Source organism: Phascolarctos cinereus, unplaced genomic scaffold (assembly GCF_003287225.1).
Source record: "Phascolarctos cinereus isolate Bilbo 61053 unplaced genomic scaffold, phaCin_HiC Scaffold_5;HRSCAF=322, whole genome shotgun sequence".
Lineage (NCBI taxonomy): Eukaryota > Metazoa > Chordata > Mammalia > Diprotodontia > Phascolarctidae > Phascolarctos > Phascolarctos cinereus.
Window position 1 is genome coordinate 140706457 of NW_027555958.1, and position 25038 is coordinate 140731494.

At 34.8% G+C, this 25038-nt stretch overlaps 1 protein-coding gene across 4 annotated transcripts in view; it reads left to right on the top strand.

The window, feature by feature from the left end:
* CEP85L (centrosomal protein 85L) overlaps positions 1–25038 on the top strand; it is a 166545-nt gene that overhangs the window by 97673 nt on the left and 43834 nt on the right. For all 4 annotated transcript variants that reach the window (XM_020971597.2, XM_020971600.2, XM_078155180.1 and 1 more), the window contains exon 4: positions 17775–17890. In XM_020971597.2, coding sequence (XP_020827256.1) covers positions 17775–17890 — 116 coding nt within the window. The remainder of the gene's footprint in view (positions 1–17774; positions 17891–25038) is intronic.

Below are 25038 nucleotides of genomic sequence, written 5' to 3' on the forward strand. Positions count from 1 at the left end.
TTTTTAGAAAGTCCTTCAGTTCCATTCAGCAGCATTTGAATAGCAGCAAGAGGATTTTTTAAAAAATAAATGTTCATTGGTATCTTTTTTCAAACAACATTACCTATGTCTTCCAATGAATTTCACCTCCCTGATCTTAGAGAGCAGCACCTTTTAACAAAGAATAAGGAAGGAAGGCTAACCCACAGATAAAAAAGCTTGACTTTTGTCATGTTTTACAAATATAGCCCATGCATTTTTGCAAATAAGTGAAGGAGAGTCATTCTCGTATCCCTTCTCTAGGGCCAAGCTTGGTGGTTATAATTTTATAGCCTTCAGTTTTGATTGTTTTGTTGTTTTTCTTTCCACTTCCATTGTTGGTGTCATTGTCTATATTGTTTCCTTGCTTTTGCTTATATCACTTTAGGTCAATTTTTGTGTGTTCCCATGCTTCTATATTCAAAATGTTGGAGTATGCTGAGAAATATAGGTGATGTAAAACAGAAAGATACCAATGAAAATTTTGGACAATGTGAGCTTTCTTCAGGACGTTTGTCCCAGGCTTATATAGTCAGTCCTTTTTATTTGTGGATTCTGTATTTGTGAATTTGCCTACTTGTTAAAATTTATTTGTAACCCCCAAATCAATACTCGTGCTTACTCATTCATGCACAAAGCCGCAAAAAATTTGAGGCCCCTAAAGCACATATTCTCTGCTGAGGTTGAACAAGGCAATACTCTGCCTTCTTGTTTCAGCTCTCACACTGTTAACAAGTGTCATTTTCATGGTTGGTGATTTCATAATTTAAAATGGCCCCCAGTGTAGTGCTGTTTAATATTCTTAAATCAAGAAGGCAATGATGTACCATATGGAGAAAGTGCATGTATTAGAAAAGCTTCATTCAGGCCTGAGCTATAGTGCTATTGGTCATGAGTTCTGTGTTAATGAGTCAACAATACAGTACATCCAGAAAAAGGAAGAGGAACTTCTGATCTATATATGAGGCTGCTCTGGAAAGTGCTAAAGTGCTGGGCCTGGAGTCAGGAAGACCTGAGTTCAAGTCTGCCCTCAGGCACTTACTAGCTGTGTGACCCTGGGCAAGTTGCTTAACCTTATTTGCCCCAGTTCCTCATCTGTAAACTGAGCTGGAGAAGGAAATGGGAAACCACTCCAGTATCTTTGCCAAGAAAACCCCAAAATAGGGTCACAGAGAGTCAGACATGACTGAAATAACTAAACAACAAAAGTACATGATGAAGCTGTAGAAAAGAAGGAAACTTGACTAAGTTTGTAGATTTATGAGATGATGACCAATATAAAAAAAGTGGTTTTTATTGGTTTCTTATAATGCCTGTGTCTTCCATCATAGTCATATACCACAACTTGTTTAGCCATTTCACAATTGATGAGCATCCTCTCAATTTCCAAATCTTTGCCACCACAGAGCTGTTAAACATATTTTTTATACAAATAATGTCTTTTCCCCTTTTTCTTAATCTCTTTGGGATTTGGACCTATTAGTGGTATTGTTGAGTGAAAGGGAATGCACAGTTTTATAGCACTTTGGACATATTTCCAAAATGTTCTCCAGAATGGTTGGACTAGTTAAGAACACTACCAACAGTGCATGTGCCCTTCTTTTCCTATATCCCCTTAGGCATTTGTACTTTTCCTTTTTCATCATGTTAGTCAGTCTGATGGGTATGAGGTGGTATCTCAGAGTTGTTTTAATTTGGATTTCTCTAATAAATACTGGTTTAAGAGCATTTTTCCATGTTACCAAGAATAGCTGTGATTTCTTCTTCTGAAAGCCACCTTTTCATATCCTTTGAGCATTTATCAACTGGAGAATGGCTCTTTTTTTTTTAATTTTGGTTCAGTTTTCTGTATATTTGAGAAATGAGGCCATTATCAGAAAAACTTACCACTTTTTCCTTTTCCTGTTTTCCTTCTAGTTTTGGCTGCATTAGTCTTGTTTTTGCAAAACCTTTTTAATTGTACGTAATCAGAATTAACCATTTTATTTCTTGTGATCCTTTCTCTTTTGTTTGGTCATAACAGGTTCATTTTTTCATGCTGCCCTAATTATAATATCACCCTTTATGTCTAAATAATTTATCCATTTTGACTTTGGCATAGAGTGTGATATGTTGGTCTATGCTTAGTTTCTGCCAAATTGCTTAACAGTTTTCCTAGCAATTTTTGTCGTATGCTGAGTTCTTTTTCCAAAAGTTTGTATCTTTGGGTTTATCAAAAGCTAGGTTATTATAGTTGTTTACTCTTTTCTATTGTGTACTTAATCTGTTCCACTGATCTACCACTATGTTTCTTAGTACCAGATTATTTTGATGATTACCACTTTGTAATGTGATTTGAAATCTAGAACTATACTTTTTTTCCATGGATTTTCATTTCTTTCCTTTGCATTTTTTTTTATTGATTCCTTTGTTATTCTTGACTGTTCTTCCAGATGGATTTTTTTTTTCTAACTCATACTTATTAAATAATTTTTTTGTAGTTTGTTTGGTGTGGTGATGAATAAGTAAATTAATTTGGATAGAATTGTCATTTTATTATATTGTGTTGGCCTACCCATGAACAATTAATATTTCTCCACTTCTTTAGACTGATATAAAAATTTTATTTTAAATATTAGCAAAGAGACTATAGCAACATCAGAAAGATTATACAGTATTACTAGGTTAGATTTATACTGAGAATACAGGGTTTAATGTAAGCATAATTGATCATGTTAATAACAAAGTGATCAAAATAAAATCATGGAATTGTATAAAAGAAGAAATGATGGAAAAAGCATAGATAAAGAAACACAATTATTACTTTTTTGCAGATGAAATGATGGTGTGCTTAGAGTCAGAGTCAGTCTGTATTTGTTAAGTGCAGTAAACGTTTGTTAAGTGCCAGACAGTGTACTAACATTGGGGATACAAAGAAAGGTACAAGATGGTCCCTGTCTTCAAAAATTTCACAGTCTAATAAGGGAGACAGCACATAAAAAGGAGCTGAAAAGGGTGGGAGAAGTCATGCAGAATGATGAGTTTTTGGAGGTGATGAAGTCTAGGAAAGTCCAGGAAAGACTTAGAGAACCCCAGCAAGAAGAGACAGGTAACTCCATTTAAAGTACTTGGAGAATGCGGAATACTTCAAGGATAGGGATGGGGATGGGGATGGAGATGGGGTGGTGTCTATCTTCCAGGATTCAATCAGACACTAACTATGAAATGTTACTTAAGGAAATAAAGAGACCTGAATAATTGTAGAAATAGTAATTGCTCATGAGTAGGCTGAGCTAATACAATATGAATGACAGTACCACCTAAATTTATTTAGGTATCCAGTGCTATGCCAATCAGATTGACAGAGAATTACTTTTTTGAACTAGAAAAATTAATAGTAAAAATAACAATGAAGAAGTTGGTGTATAAGAACAAAAAGGTCAAGAATCTTAAGGGAAATAATGGTGGGGGGTGGGGAGACAGTAGGGCACTAGAACGAAGGGGTCTGATTAAGACTGGATAGCATAGTACTGTGTTTATTTTTTTAGGCAGTGGGGTTAAGTGATGGTCACACAGCTAGTAAGTGTTATGTGTCTGAGGCTGGATTTGAACTCACCACTGCGCCACCTAGCTGCCCCAGCATACTACTGTAAAACAGTAATTTGGTACTAGTTGAAAAAGAAGAGGTTGATTAGGGGAACAGATTAGGTACTTAACATACCAAAGCAAATAAACCTAGTAGCTTCCTGTTTGACAAACCCAAGTTTGACAAACCTAGTTACTGGGATAAGAACTCATTGTTTGACAAGAAATGCTGGAAAAACTAGACAGCCATCTGGCAGCACATCTCATACTACTTATCAAGGTAAGATCAAAATGGATACATATCCTAGATATAAAAAGATCATGTTATAAACGTATTAGAAGAATAAAGAAGACGTTACCTTTCAGATATATAGATAGGGAAAGAGTTCATCATTAACAAATAAGGAATAGAGAGAGTCATAGAAGGTATAGTGGAGAGTTTTAATTATTTAAAATTGCCTAGGATTTCTTAATACTTAACGGTGTTTGCTTAAGTCCTCTGATGGTATTACTTGTCCTACATGAATCATCCGAAAGATAGTGTCTCAGCTGGGCTTAGAACTCTGGTCCAGGGCTCTGTCCACTAAATCAGAAAATCTTACTTGATGCCTCATCGTGCTAGGGAAGTGAACCTTGGGTTCTTGAAGATTACTTTGTCAGAGCACAGAGTCTGGCAGGACATATCAGTTGTCAGTTATGTTATAGTGGGAACTAGATGACTGCTGCTGATATCCTTTCCAGCTTTGAAGCTGTCAGTTTGTCAAGCTGGAAGAGCTTCAAAAATGGCCTGGAAAGGGAATGTGTTTCTACCTTTAAAGGGCTAGCCCTTCTAAAATGTGTGCTTTTAAAATGAGCTTTAAAATTATCATTCCACTTTAATCCCGCATTTCTGTATCAGAGGCACAGTGGATAGAAATCTGTACTCGGAGTCAGGAAGTCCTGACCACTTCCAAAAATGTCTCCCTCTACATATTTAGTCTGTCATTTCTCTGCCAGGAGGTAAGCTGAATTCTTCATCATTCCTTGGCCTCGTTGTTGATCATAGTTTTTAAGTGTAGCAGCCCTAAATGTCGATTTACCAAAATCCAGTTTGGCTACAAAATGATCAATTATTTATACTACAGCACCACTTAAAGAATACTGAGTTACAATTCTTTGAACGAGGAAGTATTCACACCAGGTATTGAAGGTTGTGTGGGGTGTCTCTTTGTGTATGCCTGAAACAATAAAATATAGATGTAAACCTACCTCATTTAATGCCCAGTGTCTTCTCACCATTGAAACAACTTGGTTTCTTTATTAAAACAATATGAATATGGCAAAGAAAAAACAAACAAAACAATGAGATTGTTAAGGTCATTTGTTTTGAATTGATAAAATGTTTGTGACATAGTGTTTCACTCTTTGGTGAATTGGTTTTCTTTTGGTGAAGCCCTTCATGTGCTTTGTAATTTTTGGTTTATATCACTTTTCTCTTTTGGTCTTAGTTTATTTGCATTAGATGATGTAAGAAGATTCTTGTATCTAAAAGCATTAGTGGAGTGTCTCTTCAGATAGACTATTCCAGGAAACACAGGGAGATTAGCTGTATTATTTGATATGTTGTGAATGGTGAGTGAGCTCAGAACAAAGGCATATGAAGGAGAGATAGCACACATGAAGAACAGCAAAGGTTATATTACATTTGCTAAAGTTAGTGGGTTGGGATTATCTAATGTACATTTATTAAATTTGAATCTAGATTGGTTTGGATTTGAACGAATTTATTTCACCAGCAGTATAATAAACTTTGTATAAAAGACTAAATGTACCTTTGGTAAAGTGAAGGAGAACCATGTTGGCATCTAGTTATGGCTTTTGGGTCTTATATCTTATCTTGCATTTGGGCATTATTGCTTGTTGTCACCATCGTTATATGTTGGTACAAGCAGAGATTGCCAATATTTACAAATGATGCCTGGCTCTAGGAAATAATCCCTAAATATGGACTGTTCCTTCCCTTCAAGGACCACATATTCTTAAAGCTTTAAATATTGGCTTTACATATTGGAACTTACGTGGTGCTTTTTTGACTAGTGAACTAGTTAAATTATTTGATAATTCCTATTTAGCCATTGTGTTTCCCATCATGTTGTTTGGCAGGACCTGGAAGATTTATTTTGGTCCATTTGGTCAGTTTGATTGTATATACTTGATTTGAAATTTCTATAAACTTCTTGAAGGGTAGTATAGGGGCTCATTTTTATTTGCATTTTCATTAATGACTGTCACCTCGCTTTGTTATATAGTAGGTACTTAGTGTCCATTAAATTAAAGTTATGCATCTATTTTTATGTAATCAATCACTTTCTGATTAATGATATAGTTATATAGTGTTTTAAAAATTTTAAAGTATACACATATACTATTTCATGTGAATCTCAAACTAGGCCTGTGATTTAAGTGCTCCACTTTACATATGAGAAACTGAAATTCTGGGAGCTTAAGTGACTTGCCAGTGGTCACAAATCTGAAAAGTGTTAGAGGTGAGTTTCAAACCCAAATCATTTTGACTCCTAGGGCCATAAACTGCATTTAGTTCTATAGCTATATCAATGATGCATTTTTATTGTTATCTTAATTAGATCCTTTTTCTTAGTGACCTTATTGGAGCATATACCTAGTAGTGGAATTTCTGAGTCAAAGTATATGGGGATTTTAGCCATTCTATTTCATGATACCCAATTGCTTTCCAAATATTTCCAGCGCCATTAGTAATCCATTACTGTGTCTGTCTTACTGTGATCACTCCAACAATTTGCTGAGTATGAGGGTGAAATCTTATTAGTTGTTTTGACTTGCTTTCTCTTATTAGTGACTTGAAAAATTCTTTTATATGTTGTTAATAATTTGGAATTCTTCTTTTGAGGACAGTATATATCTTTTGGCCACTTTTGCTGGGTAATGGCTTTTTTTTTTTTACCTTTTATGTTATTGGTAGGAGATGGTTTCTTAAAGGCTAAAGGCAATTACAAAATATAAAATAGGTTATTTTGACATTGAAAATTAAAAGCTTTTGCACAAAGTTACTGCATCTATGATAAAGGAGAAGCAGATAAATGGGGGAAAATATTTGTATCAGATTTCTCATATAAAGTTTTGGTATCTAAATACCACCTAACAGATATGTGTGTATGCATGCATGTATGCATGTGTGTATGTATATGTATATGTGTATATATATATGTATGTTATATGTACATATATTCAAAAGCCATTCCCCAGTAGATAGGTGATCAAAGGATACAAATAAACAATTCTGTAACATGCAGCCATTGACGTTTACAGTTAAGTTTTCCTTTCTTATTTTACTTTGATATGGGGTACTTGAAATGTTTTTAAAGAATTTTTAACACTATGACAAAGACAACATAGATATAACAGTAACAGCAAAATCCATGCTTTATTTTCTGTGTGTGTGTGTGTGTGTGTGTGTATGTATAAAAATATCTTCTCATGTAACTGTTTCCCCTGTTTAAAGTTATTTATTATTGCATAGTAGGGTATGGAGATATGTTCCACATATTTTACTGTCAGCTAGATATGTTAAAATAAATTAGAGAGATATGGAGAAGTCCTCAGGGTTCTGGTTAGATTGCTTTTATTTCTTAAATAAGCTGTTGATTTAGTGTATTTTAAAACATTCAGATGAAACTTAGTATCTGTTTATTAACTTCAAAATTAAGCCTTGTGTAAAGTCAGTGATTTTCTTAATGAAAATATATTTGGTTTTAAAAATAACTTTTTTTTTTGGTTCATGATATTCACAAATCTTCTAAATGCATTTGTTACTCAGCTGCTATCATCATTGTACTTCATTTCTTGGGAATATGGTAGCAAAGGTATTCTATAATAAATATGTGTCAGACATAATAAAGTACTTACTATTAGTTATCAGTTAAGCACTTATCCTGAAATCCTTGGTTTTCTTTCTGTATTTAAAGGATCTATAAATCCCTAGATGTGGGTACTTCATCTATAGATGCAGATCATGACCATTCTGTGATTTAGTAGATTGTGTTAGTTTATCATGGCCAAAAATTCATCACTCTGTAGTGAAGAACTACTGAAAATTGATCTAGCTTGGCCCATAGTCCTAAACCCCAAAGCCTTTCCAGTTTATGTTTCCAGAGCTTGTGCTCCACTAGCTTAGAGCCTTTGAGAACTCACATCCCCATTTAGTTGCTAAAAAACATCAGCCGAATGTAATTGTTAGTGAGATAAGATAATATTAATTGAAATATTATTTTGACTATAAGATAAATTTTTTTTTCTTCAAAATTAAGATTTCAAAATTAGTTCAAGGATGCTTTTGTAAACACAAGGTTACTACCTCATAGCAAGTGCTTTCCTAAATTTGTCTTGGAGTTACAATGTTGACACCTCTTAGGAGCAAATTTCTTGTTTGACACCAACCTGTTCATCTATTCCTACGGCGTTGGTGTGTTATGCCTAGTCATCTGGGCATTTCTTGTATCCCTTGATAATTTACAGTTCTAGGTTAGCACTAAAGAAGAAGAGAACATAAGTCAGATTATACTTATGTTACTGAAGCATCTACACTGTGTGTGACTACTTTATGTACTCTTTCCTCTTTCACTTCTTTTCAAATTTGCCTCATAGAGGAATGTGAAATAAAACAGGTATATGACCTATAATTATTTTTAAGTATCTCATATAATGTTTATAAAGTTTCCCATCTAAGGCCAGACTTAAAAAGTTGCCTGGTAGACTTGTTTGAAACTTTAAAACATTTCTTGATTATTTTATAATGCCGGTCTACCAAAAAAAAAAAAATTCAACCCATAATGTACCAGAAATGCAGTACTAGTAGTACTATAAATAATGCTTTTGTAGACAAATATATTCAGCTTGACAAACTGGATGTTAGATATTTCTTACTTTTGCCCTTTTCCTATTCTAATAGCAGGAATGGGGACTTTCAAAGCTCTAATCCATGGATAATGGCTTTCACATCTTGGGTCAGGGCTCTAGTTAGAGGGAGAGTACTTGGAGCAAGGACCAGGTGGTAAAAATTTGAAATGTGAAGAGTGAGAAAATTAAAGAAGGGGACAGTGAGTAGAAATACAATGATAGGAGATTTCTGTGCTTTTCTGCTTCATCTCCTGCCTGGCCTGTAGCTTACATGGCTGATGAAAAGTAGAAAATGCAGCCCAGAGAGATCAGAAGCCGTTGTGAGTACTGAATAGTGAAGAGGCAGGGAGGGTCATCTCTATCAGTAGTAGAAGAATGGGGAGTTCCTGTGGCCCATAATATATAAGCTATATAGGTAGTAAGTAAACTCATCATGGGGCAGCTAAGTGGATTGAGCATCAGGCCTGGAGTCAGGAAAACTCATCTTCCTGAGTTCAAATATGGCCTAAGACACTTTGCTAACTATGTGACCCTGAGCAAGTCACTTACCCTCTGTTTGCCATCATCCACTAGGCAAGGAAATGCCCATTCCATTTTCTTTGCCAGTAAGACCTCATGGACAGTATTGGCATTCTGTGGTAGACAGGGTTATGAAGAGTTGGACACCAGTGAATGACTGAACAGCAAAGAGGGGGACTGCTCTATCTTTACTGTATTGTACTGTAATATTTTTGAAACCACATAAGTACCTTCTTATCTTTCTGAGAACACAATGGTACAACAAAACTATGTAAAATAATGTTCAGCTAGAAAATACTAGATAAAAATTGCTTTTTAAAATCCTGCACTGCCATGAGAAAGGAATGGAGATTTTTACTCTGATTGACAGTTTATTCATTGCCTTGGTGTTTTTGATATTCAGTTGTTGTGAACTTAGCAGTAATGTTTAATAACATGAAGATGAGAATTTATCTGTCCTCCTGGGTCGAGTCCTTAAAATCTGCTATTAAATGCTCTGCAACCAAAGCTTCTCAAATATCGCTCAATACTTAAGTAACTTCATTTATGAAGTTTCATTTATGGCACTCAGCCAGGTGCATACAAATCTGCTTCTCAAGGCACTCTTGTTGAGTTGTTATCCCTTAGTCTGGTCCTCACATGAGGTCTTTATTCCTGGGTGGAAAGAGGGAAGAGGTGGCAGAACTAAACTAAATGGGACAGAACGAAGTGGGATTGAGGAAGAAAAATATATCTGACCAAGGGAGGTGTACCCCATGATTGTTAAGAACTGAGACTGATTTCTTTTGTGTCAGGTAGCAATTTTTTTTTTGAGGTAAAGCCTTAAAAGAGGAGTTTCAAAACTTTTCTTTCTTTTTTTTTTTGTGAGGCAATCAGGATTAAGTAACTTGACCAGGGTCACACAGCTAGTAAGTGTCAAGTGTCTGAGGTCAGATTTGAACTCATGTCCTCCTGACTCCAAGGCTGGCGCTTTATCCATTGTGCCACCTAGCTGCCCCACCAAAACTATTTTCAGTGACCTCCCAGAGGTACCACATCAGGTGATATTAAAGTTTTAAAGCATTTGTTGTATGAGGGAAAATAAATTCTCACTTACTTCGAAGTTATGGTATGCTCAGCCTTCTAGAATGAACTGCAAAAGGGAAAAACAGTATTCTAATGATGATTGCATTTTATTGCTTGAAAGACAAAATGCCAGTCTCATAACTGAGGTAGAAAAACCAGGATTTTGTGGATCCAAGCACACTGTCATGCTTTGTAATTTGAATTTGATCCCTTCTTAAACCAAAGGCATTGATAGTGTTTGAAACTATGAAACAGCAGACTTGGTGTAAATAAGTGGAAGAGTGAGTGAGTTCATGCAGTTTTAAAGGTAAGGCCGTATCCTCAACAAGGATTCTGCAATAGACAGGGGGAGAGGAAAAGGAAGAGGGCAAGGGAGAGATGATGGATCTCTTTGGCAGGCTACTGATACTTATGGGCCCATTCTTAGGATAGCATTTTTAAATGCACAAAATAAAATACATAGGATTGCAAAGTTAACCATTCATATTGAAATGCAGTTATCAGTCAGTAAACATTAAAGTTCCTACTGTGTGCCATGAACTGTGCTAAGAGGTAGAAAAACAAAAAGCACTGGGATTACAAATGGGGTGGATAGTCTTTGCCCTCAAGGAGTTTACAGTCTAATAGGGAAGATAACACATAAAGGGAAAGGGGCCAGGAAGAAGGCATCCTACTAAGTTAACAGATCCCAGGTTAAGAATCCCTGAGGATGTTCAAGAAATCGGAAAGATTTATGAAGGCAATAGAATAATTGGATCTCTAAGGCTGTGGGGTTCTAATCTGTAGAAAGATTAAAAAAAGTATTCTTGACTCAGTTTCTGAAAAGCTATCAAGTAGCCTCAGTTCTCTCCCAAAATCTGTTTACAGAATCCATGGAAAACTTTATAAAGAAGCCTTTATAAAAATTCTGTAAATCTATTGAAGTTGTGTTTTTTAACCTTCAGATTGGAGTTTAAAACAAACAGGAATTATGAAAATAAGAACTTAATACTTTTTTCATGTTAAATTTTTATTGTTTTATGTGGATTCATTACTTACAGACATTTTAGGAAGTTTTACACTGTATTTTTTGTAATTTCTATATAAAGTTACATATTAGTTGCTTAGCCCCCATCTTCTATTTTTTTTTAATATGGGAAAATCTATTTCTAATTACATCATTTTAATTTATGACTTGTTTTCAAGGAATTTGATCCACCATCATTGTGGTTCTTGCCTGCCTGCATGCTATTTTTGGAATGAAGGAAAACATTTCAGTATACAGATATGACTAATTCTCCTGTAGGCCTACAATAGATATCAAGCTGCCAGCTATAAGTGTTGCAAGCACTTAAGATTTCTAGTGAAATAGGCTGTGCATTCTGCATGAAGGATACATTCAGTATCCAACTTCTTCATGTGTTTTTTGCTGCCTGCTTATAGTTTCATCCAGTAACAAACTTAGTTTAGATACTTTATTTGATTTATTGCAGGCAGGATTAGAAAGTAAACAAAGTTAATTTTACTATTTCATAGTAATGTCCAAAGCAGATAGTACAACACAGTTGCATTTTTTCCTTTGTGGTCCTTCTCTTTGCCAATGTCAACCCTTCTACATACACCCTTGTTCCCAGTCCCTATGTTTTTCTCTCTTAGCTGTTCTCAGACTTCTACCATTTTCTCCTTTCTCCAAACAGTGCCCCAGGTCTTTTTCCTAAAAAGATATGTGCATCTACCGTTCCTTCAGACTTTCATCCCATATCTTTCTTCTCTTTCACAGTTTTACTTGAGGAGGGATGCAGGGCAGGGACACTGTCTGCTTTCTATACCTCAGTGCCTCTCCCCTTACTCACTTTTCAGCCTCCTCAAATCTGGCTTGGGACCTTACCACTTAAATGAGATGGTTCTGTCTTCCATTATTAGTGACATCTTACTCACCAAATCCAATTTCTCAGTCCTCATCTTGTTTGACCCTTCTGCAACATTGATATTTTTGATCACCTTCTGTATAATCTCTCCTCTCTGGGTTTTTGTGACACTCTTGTCTCTAGGTTCTCCTGTCTGTCTGACTTCTCAGTCTCCTTTGCTCATTCTTTTTCTGTATTGTGCCCCTCACCATGGCTCTCTATACATTCTTTCTTGGTAAAGTAAAAGAACCGAGCCTATGAGTCTATTAGGATGACATAGAATATGTATCTATGATCATTTTTTAAAAGCAGATTTTTACTTTTAGCAAATCTTCACTTTATTACATATTTTCCAGAAGTATTTACAGATTTTTGTTTATTGCCTGTAAATCCCTTTATATGTGGTTCACATTGCTCTTTAACAGCTCACTAATTGATACTAACAACAATAGATAACCTGAAAGTTTAATTTTTGTTTTTGCTGCAATAATTATAGACACACACACACACACACACACACACACGTAGTATGTAAGCACAACTTAAAACATTTCTTTACTTAAAATAGCCTCTGGTATTTACAGGATATGATAATAAAGCATGTAATTGTTTTTATTACTGTACTATATCTGGTTTCCAAGGATAATGACAAAAGAAATTTTAAGAGGCCTTGAAAACTGGAGCCCTTGTTTTAGTTACACAAATAGAATTCTTTAGAGAGTGTAAAGAACTTTCTGTTGATAGAAGGTCTGGTGGTATTCAGGATATGATAGGAGTCCCAGGCAAGTAAATGTTTTAGAAGTCAAATATTATCAGTGTTTTGGGGTTCCTCCCTGTCTTCCTCCCTCCCTCCTCCTTTTTTCTCTCCTTCCTCCAAAGTCAAGCACAGAACCCAAGGTTCTTGTAAATGCTATCCTATACTATTTCAACAAAGAGATGTTTTTAATCAATTATGTATATTAAAGAACATCACAAAACCATTAAGAGCACACTATGTGGGAGGAGAGGGAACTAAAAAAAAATCTGCTTCTCACTGATAATTTAGTCATTACAAAGACTGATAGAGTGAGTAGTGGTAAAAGTATGAATATTATACTCATTATTTGATGATTTGTTGAAATTATTCCATCTGGACCTTGTTACTCTATTAATCTTACAAAATTGTTTGTGTAATATCACAAATTATCTTTTTTTTTGGGGGGGGAGCTAGGCAATGGGGTTAAGTGACTTGCCCAGGGTCACACAGCTAATGTTATGTGCCTGAGGCCGGATTTGAACTCTGGTCCTCCTGAATCCAGGGCTGGTGTTCTATCCACTGCACCACGTAGCTGCCCCTTATCAGAAGTTATCTTAAAGGAATAAAGCATAGTTTTTTTGTTCTAGACATTACTGAGTACTTGATATGTTTTAAAACTTCAGTTTGGGAAGTAGAAAAATAATTTGGTTGCTGGGTTAACTTATAGCACTTTGAAATTATAGCATATCAGTAATAGCATACTGAAATCAATAAGTATATGCATGTATGTGTATGTATGCATATGTATGTACATATACACAGAAGTACACAGTGTTTTTCCAGAATTTCTTTCCATGATTAAAACTAGTCGTTAAGTGACTGCATAAGTCTTTTTGAAAATTTGTTGTGTAAAATTAAAAGCCAGACATTTGACTAGGTCTTAACACATAGAGAATCTGAAGAAAATATATTTAATGAACCTCAAGAGGTAAGGGCTATGATCACCAAACATCCTTTGTTCCTCCTGTTGTGAATTTACCAACCATGAATTTATATAAATCATTAACCCATTTGTAATTACAGCCTCCCTACTTTTAAGTAAGACAAGTTCACAGATTGACCAAACATATGTTTTAAGTAGTAGTACTTTTATTTGTCCGAAGTTTACTTCATTTTAGCTTTTGGTACAAGTTCATCCTGCAGTTACAATCAGAATTAGATTATTCATGTGATAGCTTGATCACGCTAAATACCACTGAAGGGGGAGGGAAATAAAATATTAATAAGAAACTGTTTCTACTTCTCCATTAGGAGATTTTCACTGATCCCTGCCTTTTGTTTTATGTGTCTAATTTTCTATACATAATAAAACTTGGCAGCTGTTCCCCTTGTCTCTCTCAATCCCTTGGTCAGACAGTTTTTTTAAAAAAAACCTTACTTTGATAAACTGTTTTTACATCATTTACGTTTCTCAATATATCCTCCCTCTCTAACCCAGAAGGCAGTCTCCCTTAAAACAAAGAATGGAGAAAGGTAAAAAAAAAAAGCAGCTCAGCAAATTACAAATAATCAAGTTCAACAGGATATGCAGTGTTCCACCTCCATAGTTCCCCATCTTGGCAAAGAGAGTGGAGAGGTACATTCTTATATTTCTATTTTGGTGTCAAGTTTGGTCATTATAATTTCATAGTATTTGGTTTTACTTTAATTGTATTGTCACTGTATATATTGTTTGCTTGTTTTGCTTTCTTCATTTTGTATCAGTTCTTTGCCTCTCCATCCTCTTATTCATCATTTCTTATAGTACTATAAAATTCCAGTATACTCTTTTTTTTCCTTCTTTTTTGGTGAGGCAATCAGGGGTAAGTGACTTGCCCAGGGTGTCTGAGGCTGAGTTTGAACTCAGATCCTTCTGACTCCAAGGCCAGAACTCTATCCATTGCGCCACCTAGCTGCCCCTCTAGTATATTCTTGAGCCATAATTTGTTTAGCCATTCCCCAGGTGTTTACAGTTCTATGCTACCACAAAAAGTCTTGCTGTAAGTATTTTGGTGTATATGGGATCTTTCTTTCTGTGCTTGACCTCCTTGGGGTATATGGCATGCAATGAGATCTGGAGTAAAGGGTATAGACTTTTTAGTCAAATTCCGAATTGCTTCTAGAATGATTGGACCAATTCCATCATTAGACATTAGTATGCCTGCCTTCCCTCAGTCCTTCCAACATTAATTACTCTTTTATCAACTTTGCCAATTTACTGGGTGTGATGGCCAACCTCAGAGTTTTGTTTTGATTTATATTTCTCTTAATTGTTTGAAGTATTCTTTCATTTTATTGTTGTTTGCAGTTTTAAAAAGGAGATGTTTATTTTTTGACCACTTACCCTCTGGGGAATAACTTTGGTTTGTTTATTTGTATTAGATCCTGATTAGTACAAATAATGAACCTCCTGAAGTGGTTGCATGTATTTGAAGTAGTGATTCTGTAAAGTAGAAATACTGGTTTCAGCCCAGTAGTAATATCCATTATGAATTTGTAATTTGAATTTGAAGCATGGACCTGGGGTCAGGAAGACCTGAGTTCAATATGGTCTCAAACACTAGCTGTGTGACCCTGGACAAGTTACTTAACTCTGTTTGCCTCAATTTTCTGATCTCTAAAATGAGCTAGAGAAGGAAATGACAAACCACTCCAGTATTTTTGCCAAGAAAACCGCAAATGGGTCATGAAGATTGGACACAATTGAAACTACTGAATAACAACACAAATTAAGGCAAATACATTATTCACACTAATTGGGACCTAATTGCAGTTCTTTATATATTTTGGATCTCATACCCTTATCAGAGATATCTGAAGCAAAGACGTTGAAGGCACAGGTGTGCAGGAAATAGATTTATTATTCCCTATTTGTGAGTTACATTATGGTTCACTTGCTTTTCTTTGCAAATTCACTGAAATTTTCCAATTAAGACACTGTTACAGTAAAGTAACAGCATTTCTCTAGAACAGGAGGAAATAATAGAAAGGGAAGTCCCCTTCGAATTACTAAACTGAATGGTTTTTTTTTTGTTTATTTGTTTGTTTAGGGTATCTGTATAGATAAAACTACTTTAGTATTGATTCCTTTGTAGAAATCCAGCCAGTAATTCAAAGTTAGATTAAAGTTTTGTTAAGGAAATGAATGCCTAGTGTGTGCTAAGTACTGTTCTAGGCATTGGGAATTTAAAGATAAAAAACAACACAAATCTTGCCCTCAGGGAGCTTATTATTCTCTGGTAACAAGGGATAACATATATCCAAATAACTGTAATTCAAAAGGGGGGTTAACTACATAAGAGAGATAAGAAGAAAAAGATTAAAGATTGGGGAGTAGAGATCACTTCCTAGGGAAACAGATAAGACTTCATTGAAGATAGGATGCGTACATGCACCTGGGTCTTGAAGAAATAAAATAATTTTTTAATTAATTAAGTTAAGAAGGGAATCCATTTTAGAGATGAGTGTTTGGAGACACTAGAAGGTCAAGGCAAGATATGTATAATGGACTGTAGTCTTGACTGAAAGTTTCATTGAAATGGGGTTTTATAGGATAATTCTAACTTTTAACTGTTCTGAGTTTTTAAAAACTTATTTCCTCCAGAAATTAGGTGTGATTCTGAAGGGCTTTCTGAGTCATTAGGTATGCTTTCAGAATATTTTTGAGCTAGTTTCTTAATAGAGGGGGGGAAAAATCATTCATTCATAAAATAAGATTAGATACTTGGAGATTAATTTTACAGACAGCTTTTTAGAAACACATTAATTAAAGATGCATAAAGCAATATATGCTATGTACACCACTCAAAGGACAGTGTATATTTCTTATTCTCCTATTAGTCTTTTATAGTACCCATCTCATAAGAATCTTATGAAGATACTTTTGTAGCAGTTTGCCGTTACTGGAGGGGGGAAAAACATACTATAAACATGGTATTGACTAAGGATTTTTAAGATAGAGCATACCTTGGGTACTGGTACATAAGATTGGCTATAAGTAGTAATGTAGCCTTACTAAATTTATCTGGGATGGTCAAAACTTTTAGAATTATGAAAGATTTAAATATTAAAAGGACTTTTGCACATATGTTTTAGGGACTAAAATATATTTTTGGAAGGGTTGTGAAAAAAAGTTTTAAAAAAAAAAACACTGAAAAGCCTGAAATCAAACACTAAAAAAAGAAAGTTATTTCCCTCTATGTAGCAGAACACAAAGAAGAGTCTGTAGGAAATTGTTTCATACCACATTAAAAAAAAACCCAAAACATGTGGAAAACAAACTCTATACATGACTTTCAAAATGACCTACTTGTGTGCTTTTCTTCTGTTCTCTTCTGTGCATTAAAAAAAATGTTACCAGGACCCTCTTTTTAGGGGGGAGTGGGTATATCACTATTGTTAATTTCTCCCATCCCCTCTCAGAGAGAAAGGGATTCTCTCGCTGGGTTCTTGGGCTGACCTCCATATTCTGTGGTTCGTTCCGTCTGAATCTTTGAAAAATATAGCTCTGGATCTTCAGAGCCTTGTCTGGGATCTAAGGACAATGTATTAGGGACCTCAGAACCCTTGGATACCTAAGTTGTCCCAGTCCGAGTTCTGGGACATTAAGTTGGTCACCAATTGCTGCTACTCCCAAGGGCTTCCAAGATCCTCATCCTAGGGCTTTGCCCTCTACTCTTAGGGTTTCTAGACGCAGAGCGTTGCCAGGCTACAGGTGTCCTCTCTCACTGTCCTGTACACAGTGGTGCTTAACTGGCTGGAGGGGGCTCCCTTTCATATGCCCCTTAGGGTTTTGGCTGACTTTATGCAATTCTGGGGTAGAACATGTCACTGTAGTTTTTTATCGGATTTCTTCGTTATTTGATTTGATCAACCAAATTTAATGTTAAGCTTTCTAGAGTAGGTATGTGGGAAAACTGGACAGTCCAGCAGCCATCTTGATGGGAACTCTAAAATATGTATTTGAACCCTCAAATGTTTATTTCTTTAATATTGCTGTAGATCTGTTCTAATTATGTATAATTTTTATTCAGGTTTTGACTGGATCTCGTCAAAATTATTCTTCTGGCTTCCATGATTTCAATAGATGGGAATCTTTATTGAAAATTAAAGAAGGATTGTTAAGGCAGAAGGAAATTGTAATTGACAGGTCAGTATATATTTGAATTTTCATGTTACGCTAAATCTGAAGTGTCCCTTCAGTAGGTTCTTGATAAGATTATTGTATTGTCTGACTTGTATTATAAATTAGATGTGTACCTATCTCATCCATATGTTAGCTTGTAAAGCTGCTTGATGGCAAAGATTATGCCAGTTTTTATCTATGTACTTTTAGCGCCTTGTTTTATATGTTGTCAGTGGCATATAAAATGTATACTGAATTGAGTTTTTTTCCTCCGACAATTCTAAGTAGTAGTATACTTGTTAAATTTTCCATTTACAAACTTAAGTCTGTGATCTTATCAACATGTACATTATCTGTAGTGGTATAGATTGCATTCATTTATAGCTTTTCAGTCTTTATAACTTTTGCCCATGTTCCCTCCAAAAACAAAGACAAATAACTACCACAAGTGATCCACTCCTTATGCTAGGTGCTTTGTTTTAGATGGTTTTGTAGATACCAACAAAGCATCATGGTTGCTTACAAATTGTGCTTTGCTCTTGCTTTATGACAAACAGGTGTCTTTTTCTGGTTGTGCATCTCTCTGGTAACATCCTTTGTACTGTTTCTCTGGCACAGTTCTTCATTGGTGATATGTTACATCATGCTTATACATATCCCTGTTGGCCTTTGGTTGGCCAGTAATGTTAATTCTTTAGATAAAGTGATATTCATAACACAAAGCCGTATATCACCGGATGAATATTCATGTCCAAATGACAGGTCTTGTTTCAGAGAGAAGCTTAGAGTCCTTATAGATGCCACATAGTTCCTCCCTCCCCCAAATAAAATAAACAAACAGCAGCAGTAACAACAATACTCACACCCATAATCTAGCTTTCTTTTCCCTTCCAAGCGTGGTACCTGTAACATTTTTATTGTTGCTCAGCAGTTTCAGTCATTTCAGACTCTCCATGATCCCATTTGTTTTTTGGGTTTTTTTTTTTGGCAGAGATACTGAAGTGGTTTTCCTTTTCCTTCTCTAGCTCAATTCATAAATGAGGAACTGAGACAAACAAGGTTAAGTGACTTGCCCAGGGTCACACAGTGTGTAAGTGTCTGAGACCAGATTTGAACTCTGGAAGATGAGTGTTCTTGGTTCCGAGGCCAGTGCTCTATCCAGTGTGCCACCTAGCTACCCCTACCCTCAACATAGTAAATACTTAATAAATGCTTGTTTCCTGACTGAATCTTCCTCTTCTGTTTTAACTTGTTGTTCATCCATGTGTTCAACATCATCCCTCTCCCCACCCTCCCCACGGCCCTTTCTTTTTTCGCTTAGTGAGGTCTGGCCTATCCATTTAACTACATATTATTATTTGGATAAAACACAAAAACACGTTATTTTTCCATTCAGTTTCTCCTTTGCAGATATTTAATCCACACTGTTTGAGTAATTATGGATCTCAGTTTGAAGGTTCTATGAAGTTTCAGGTTTTGACACAGTAAAATGTTATCTGCAAATTTGTGATATATAGGAAATAAATCTTCCGTTTAGATTCTATATTGGACATCTTCCATGACAGTGACAGAAACTTATATTGAGCATACTTTTCACTGTTGGAGATGCATAATTAGAGGGTTATAGAACACAGTTATTTGTTTTTCCAAGTAATCTTATGTGATTTTTGACATGCGTTGGGTAAGTTATACACATACTTAAGTATACACTTTTTAAAAAAAATTGATTTTTAGTTTTCAGCAGCATTCACTTCCTTAAGATTTTGAGTTTTAAATTTTCTCCTTCCCCAAGATGGCATGTAATCTGATATAGGTTCTACATATACATTCGTTCTAAATATTTTCACATTAGTCATGTTATAAAGAAGAATTAGAACCAATGAGAGGAACCGCGAGAAAGAAGAAACAAAACAAAAAAAGAGAGCAAATAGTATGCTTCCATCTGCATTCAGACTCCAAAGTTCTTTTCTCTGGATGTGGATAGCATTTTCCGTCATGAGTCTTTTGGAGTATGTACACACTTTTAAAGCATATATATGCATTTAAAGTGGCATTTTGCTTTAGCAGCTTAAAGTCATTTTTATACTTAAAGGGTAAACACATTAGGATATTGTATTCTCTCCATTAGTCATGATATGATTGTATAATTTCTCTTCCTTTCATATATCTTCTTCGTCAAGGATGCCCTTGAGGGCAGGTTTAGATGATTCTTGTAAAACTTCCATAGCGATGGAAAAGACATATAGGTTGGTAGCTATTGGTGTTTTCTTGCTTCCATTTTTTTTGATAAAACATCTATGTTGTTTCTATTTTATCCTACTACCAAAAATTCTGCCATAAATATTTTGGTGTTTTTGAGACCGTTTTCTCTTTGACCTCCTTAAGGTATATACTTAATAGTAGAATCTCTAGGTCACACTCACATTTTGGTCCTTTTCTTAACATAATTTCTGATTGCTTGTATAGGATGGTTCAGTTAATTTCATAGCTCCATCAGCAGTGTATTAGTGTGCTTGTCATTCCCCAACTCTCCTAACATCTAGCATTGACTGTTTGCATGTTTTGTACTTTCGCCAGTTTTGTTAAAAGATTTACATAGCTGTATTACACAAAATTGCATTAAAACCTGAAAGCAATTGAAATGCAGTGATAGGCTGATGATAAAAGTTTGGTGCATTATTAATATAATGGAATAGTGTAATGTAAGTAGTATCAACAAATATGAGGAATATTAAGAAAATGGGAAGTAAGAGGAGAATACTGTCATACATACTGTTTACTTTTCAGAGAAGAAAAGTGAAGGAGGATGAATAAGTAAGGATCTTAGATGGGTACACTTGGAGACAAGAAATGTCATGTTATTTTGTGTTGAAATTAATCAAAATGTAAATAGTTACTAAATGTATGTAGTTGTTTTATTAGTATCCATTATTAGATTTGTAATAAAACTTAATAGAAAAAGGCAACAAATACTGTATAATCTCAACATATGACAAATTCTTTAAAAAATTCCCAATGGCCTTTTTTTTTTAATTTTTAGAAAGTCAGAGGACATTTACATAGATTTTTGAAGAAATATAAATATAGTTAATATTTAGTTATTAACTGTAGTTTCTGAGTTCAAAATTGTTAGCACAATTGTCAAAAAATTGTTAACCTGTCACCTACCAGCCCTTTACCCCCTTTAGCAGCTTGAATCTTTAAATTTCACTACCTTGAATTAGATTGTTTTCTTTACCTTTTTAAAACCACACCAACATAATTAGTAAGTTCGTTTTATTGGAAACTTTGCTTTAGTTGACAGCATTCCTGATTCTCAAAACTGGCCATCTCTTGAGCGATATTCAAAATTTGTGCTTCTTAGAGATCTTTTTTTAAGTGTTGCAGCTTTTAATATCTTTGTCTTACAACTAGCTGAAAGTCCTTTTGGTGATTTTAAAATTAAGTTTCAGTTTGAGGTAGAAAAAGTGTCTGTTTTGTAGTAAATTGGATTATTGTATTTACAAAATAGTCCCTCTCCTTGAGAAGGTGAAGTTGCACTTCTTTTGAAAGTACTGGAGCATTTAACCTAATGTGACTTTTTTTTTTTTTGGCTAGGCAATGGGGTTAAGTGACTGGCCCAGGGTCACACAGCTAGTAAGTGTTATGTGTCTGAGGCCGCATTTGAACTTGTGTCCTCCTGAATCCAAGGCGGGTGCTCTCTCCACTGCACCACCTCGCTGCCCCTTAATGTGACTTTTTTATGTATAGGTCATGATTAGAATTTTTTTAAAAAGATATTTTTAGTTTTATAAAAGAAAAAATCAGTTTGGAAGGAACTTTCTCAGGGTCACATCTATTGATTATCTTAGAGGCAGGATTTCAGTTCAGGTCTTTCCTGCGTGGGAAGTCCAATCTGTAATGCAAAATTGGACCTCTTCCCTGAAACTTCCCTGGGCTTTGATAGGCCACTTACACCATCATGTAGCTGGGTTCCAGGCTCGCAATTTAGGATTTCTTTTTAAAGACAAATGTAAGTTGCTAGAAAAGAAATAGCCATTATTAGTAAAAGAATAGATTATAAAGTAGTTATAACATTGAGGTTACTAATGCATTTTTATAGGAAGTTAAATTTATAGTTAAGGCAGGTGGGTGGCATGGTGGATACTATGCGTGTCTTGGAGTCAGAAAAATTCATCTTCCTGCTTTCAAATCTGGCCTCAGACACTTATTATCTATGTGATTTTGGGCAAGTCTGTTAACCTTGTTTGCCTCAGTTTCCTCATCTCTAACATGAACAGGAGAAATAAATAGTAAACTACTCCAGTATCTTTGCCAAGAACCCCAAAGGAGGTCAGGAAGAGTCAGATATGACTAAAAACAACAGAATAAAATTTATGATTGCATGTTTCAACTTTTAAATCTTAGGCTATGTTTCTTTCAGGTAATTATAGAAGAAATTTTATATATATTTACACATTTTAAAAAATCGTAGGAGAAGAAAAACACTTTATTTCATTGAATTTCACCACAGAGCATGAGTCTGCCTTGCCTAGAAAATTCTTTCATTAGAATTGAGTAGAATGTTTTGGATATGACAGCTTCCTGTTGAAAGTGTTTTTATATTTTGAAGGAAATTAGGAAAAGTATATGAAGAGTCTAGAAGTCTTAAAACATTTAAAAATGTTTATACTGCTCCTATTATTTCTGTTACATTTATACTAAAATCTGTCTTCCTAACATACTTATATTTTGATTTTTATATATGTATATATGCTTATTATTTTTTACCATGTAAATCATTGATTTAATCTTTAATATGATAGAAAAGAATACTTCATCCTTTTTTTTAAGTCTGTTGATTATTCATTATCTGATAGATTAGCCTATGACCAAGGTAGAACCTATCTTAGATAACTATGTTTACATGTCTCAAATAGAGACCACTTTTAATGAGCAACCAGAAGGTGTGATCAAGATATGACATTGTTCCTACTTGAGTTAACTTTTAAGTGAGTTGGTTAACCTTACTTGACTTCATTTTCACTTCTATAAAATGAGAGGTTGTTCTAAATGATATCCAAAACCCTTTCCTGGTCTAAAGCCGTGTGTTTTCATTTTGACAAGAGGGCCCGTCTTGAAATCTTGGCTTAAGTCATGAATTACTAAGACTGTGGACAAAGCACTATACCTCTCTGAGTTTCCATTCTTGATCCCTCACCGGATTATTGGGAGGAAAGTACTTTGTAAGCCTTCAGTTAGGAATTATTACTAAGTGGGATAGGTTGATGAAATAGCAAAGTAAAAAATAAACCCCAAAACTGTGCATATACAATCCTTTCATAAAGTCATTTTTAAAAAGTCTTTTTTCTAATAGGACCCTGGGAATTAGAAAGGCATAGATGGCCATAGATGGAAAAGTCACAGTTTGTGGTACTAGAGGAGGCTATCTCTCATCCTGATAATGCACTCATTGCTATTATGTCTTCCTTTCCCTTTGACATTTAATTTATATGTAGGTAGTATATAACATACAGATGATTTAATTGCTTTAATTTTAGGAAGTGGTCAAAAGAATTTGGGAAAAAAAACCTTTTCATTAACAAATTAACAGATATTTGAAAGAATGTTCCAAACCAAGAGACAAATCTCAAGTTTCGTTTCACACCGAGTAAATTAGCAAGGAAGATAAAGATGAGACTAGTATGATGATAAAGTGGTTGTGGAAAGACAGCATAGCATGTTGTTAGTGTAAATTGGTCTGGCCATTCTGTAAAGCAGATTGAAATTATTATAAGAAAGGGACTAAAATACCCTTTTGGGCCAGAGATTTCAGTACTAGGCATATACCCCAAGGAAGTTAATAATAAAAAGAAAGATCTGATGTATGCCAAAATATTTGTAGTAGCACTTTTTATAGTAGCAAAGTACTAGAAATAAAGTAAATGTCCATTGACTGGGAAATGGTTAACCAAACTTGTAAGGGAATATTATGGACTGTATGAAATGAAGAATATGATGAATACAGAGAAATGTAGAAAGACTTGAATGAACAGATTTAAAGTGAAGCAAGCAGAATCAGGAAAACACTAAACAAAGTGACTACAGTAATATAAATAGAAACATCATCAATTTAAAAAAACCAGAACTCCTTGCTGTGAAATTATAATACCAAGCTTGGCCTGCTGCAAAATAGAGATGAGAATGTGTCTACCTTCCTTCTTTACCAAAGTGAATGACTATAGGTATGGAGTCCTACATATGTTTGCTTGGTTGCTATATTGGTCACTTTTGCTGAACCACTTTTTTTTTTTTACCTTTTTTATTTCTTATAATGGATGGCTGTCTAAGAGGAGAAGCTAAAAACCAATAGATGGCACAGTGGATAGAGTGCTGGGCCTGGAGTCAGGAAGACTTAATTCAGGTCCTTATTCAGATATTTACTAAGCAAGAGACATAATATGTGTCTGCCTTATTATTTTTTTCATCCATAAAGTGGGAATCATAATGCCATCACTTTCCCCAGGGTTATTGTGAGGATCGAATGAGATAATATTTGTAAAGCATTTTGCAAATCTTAAAGTTCTATATCAGGGGTGTGGGGAACCTTTTGATGTTGTAAGGCTGCATTAATATTTAGCTGTAATCAAATAAGGCTGCATTAAAGAAACTTTAGATATACTTAGATTTTTACAAAATAACGTACATTTTTAACTACGCGTACTCAATAATTTCAAAAAATGAAAACTGTTAATTTTAAAGTTAACTAACCTTTTAATGACTTTCTTGTATCTGCTTTTTGTTGGAAAGCATTTGAATATTTGGTTGCAGCATGGAGATCTGACATTTCATTTGATCCTTTAGATGGGATGGATATCAGTCATTTGTGACCTTAAGAGTGTCTTGATTTGGGTTTAGGTAGGAAAGTGTAGATTCACAGCAATAAGTGGTTGAAAAGCAAGAAAGCATTTTTTGGGCATGTTGTCAAAGGCTTGGACATTCTACTTCATTTTTCCATATTTCAAATGGACCTTTCTTAGCATCAGATGATGACTTTAAAATGTCATCTACTGAGATCTCAATCACTTTTATCTGTAGTTCTTTAAGTGCCTTGGTAATATCAACTAGATGAGGCTGAAATGCTAGTTTAGTGTGATGCCATGATTCTCAAAGTTAGTGAACCTCTCATTCTG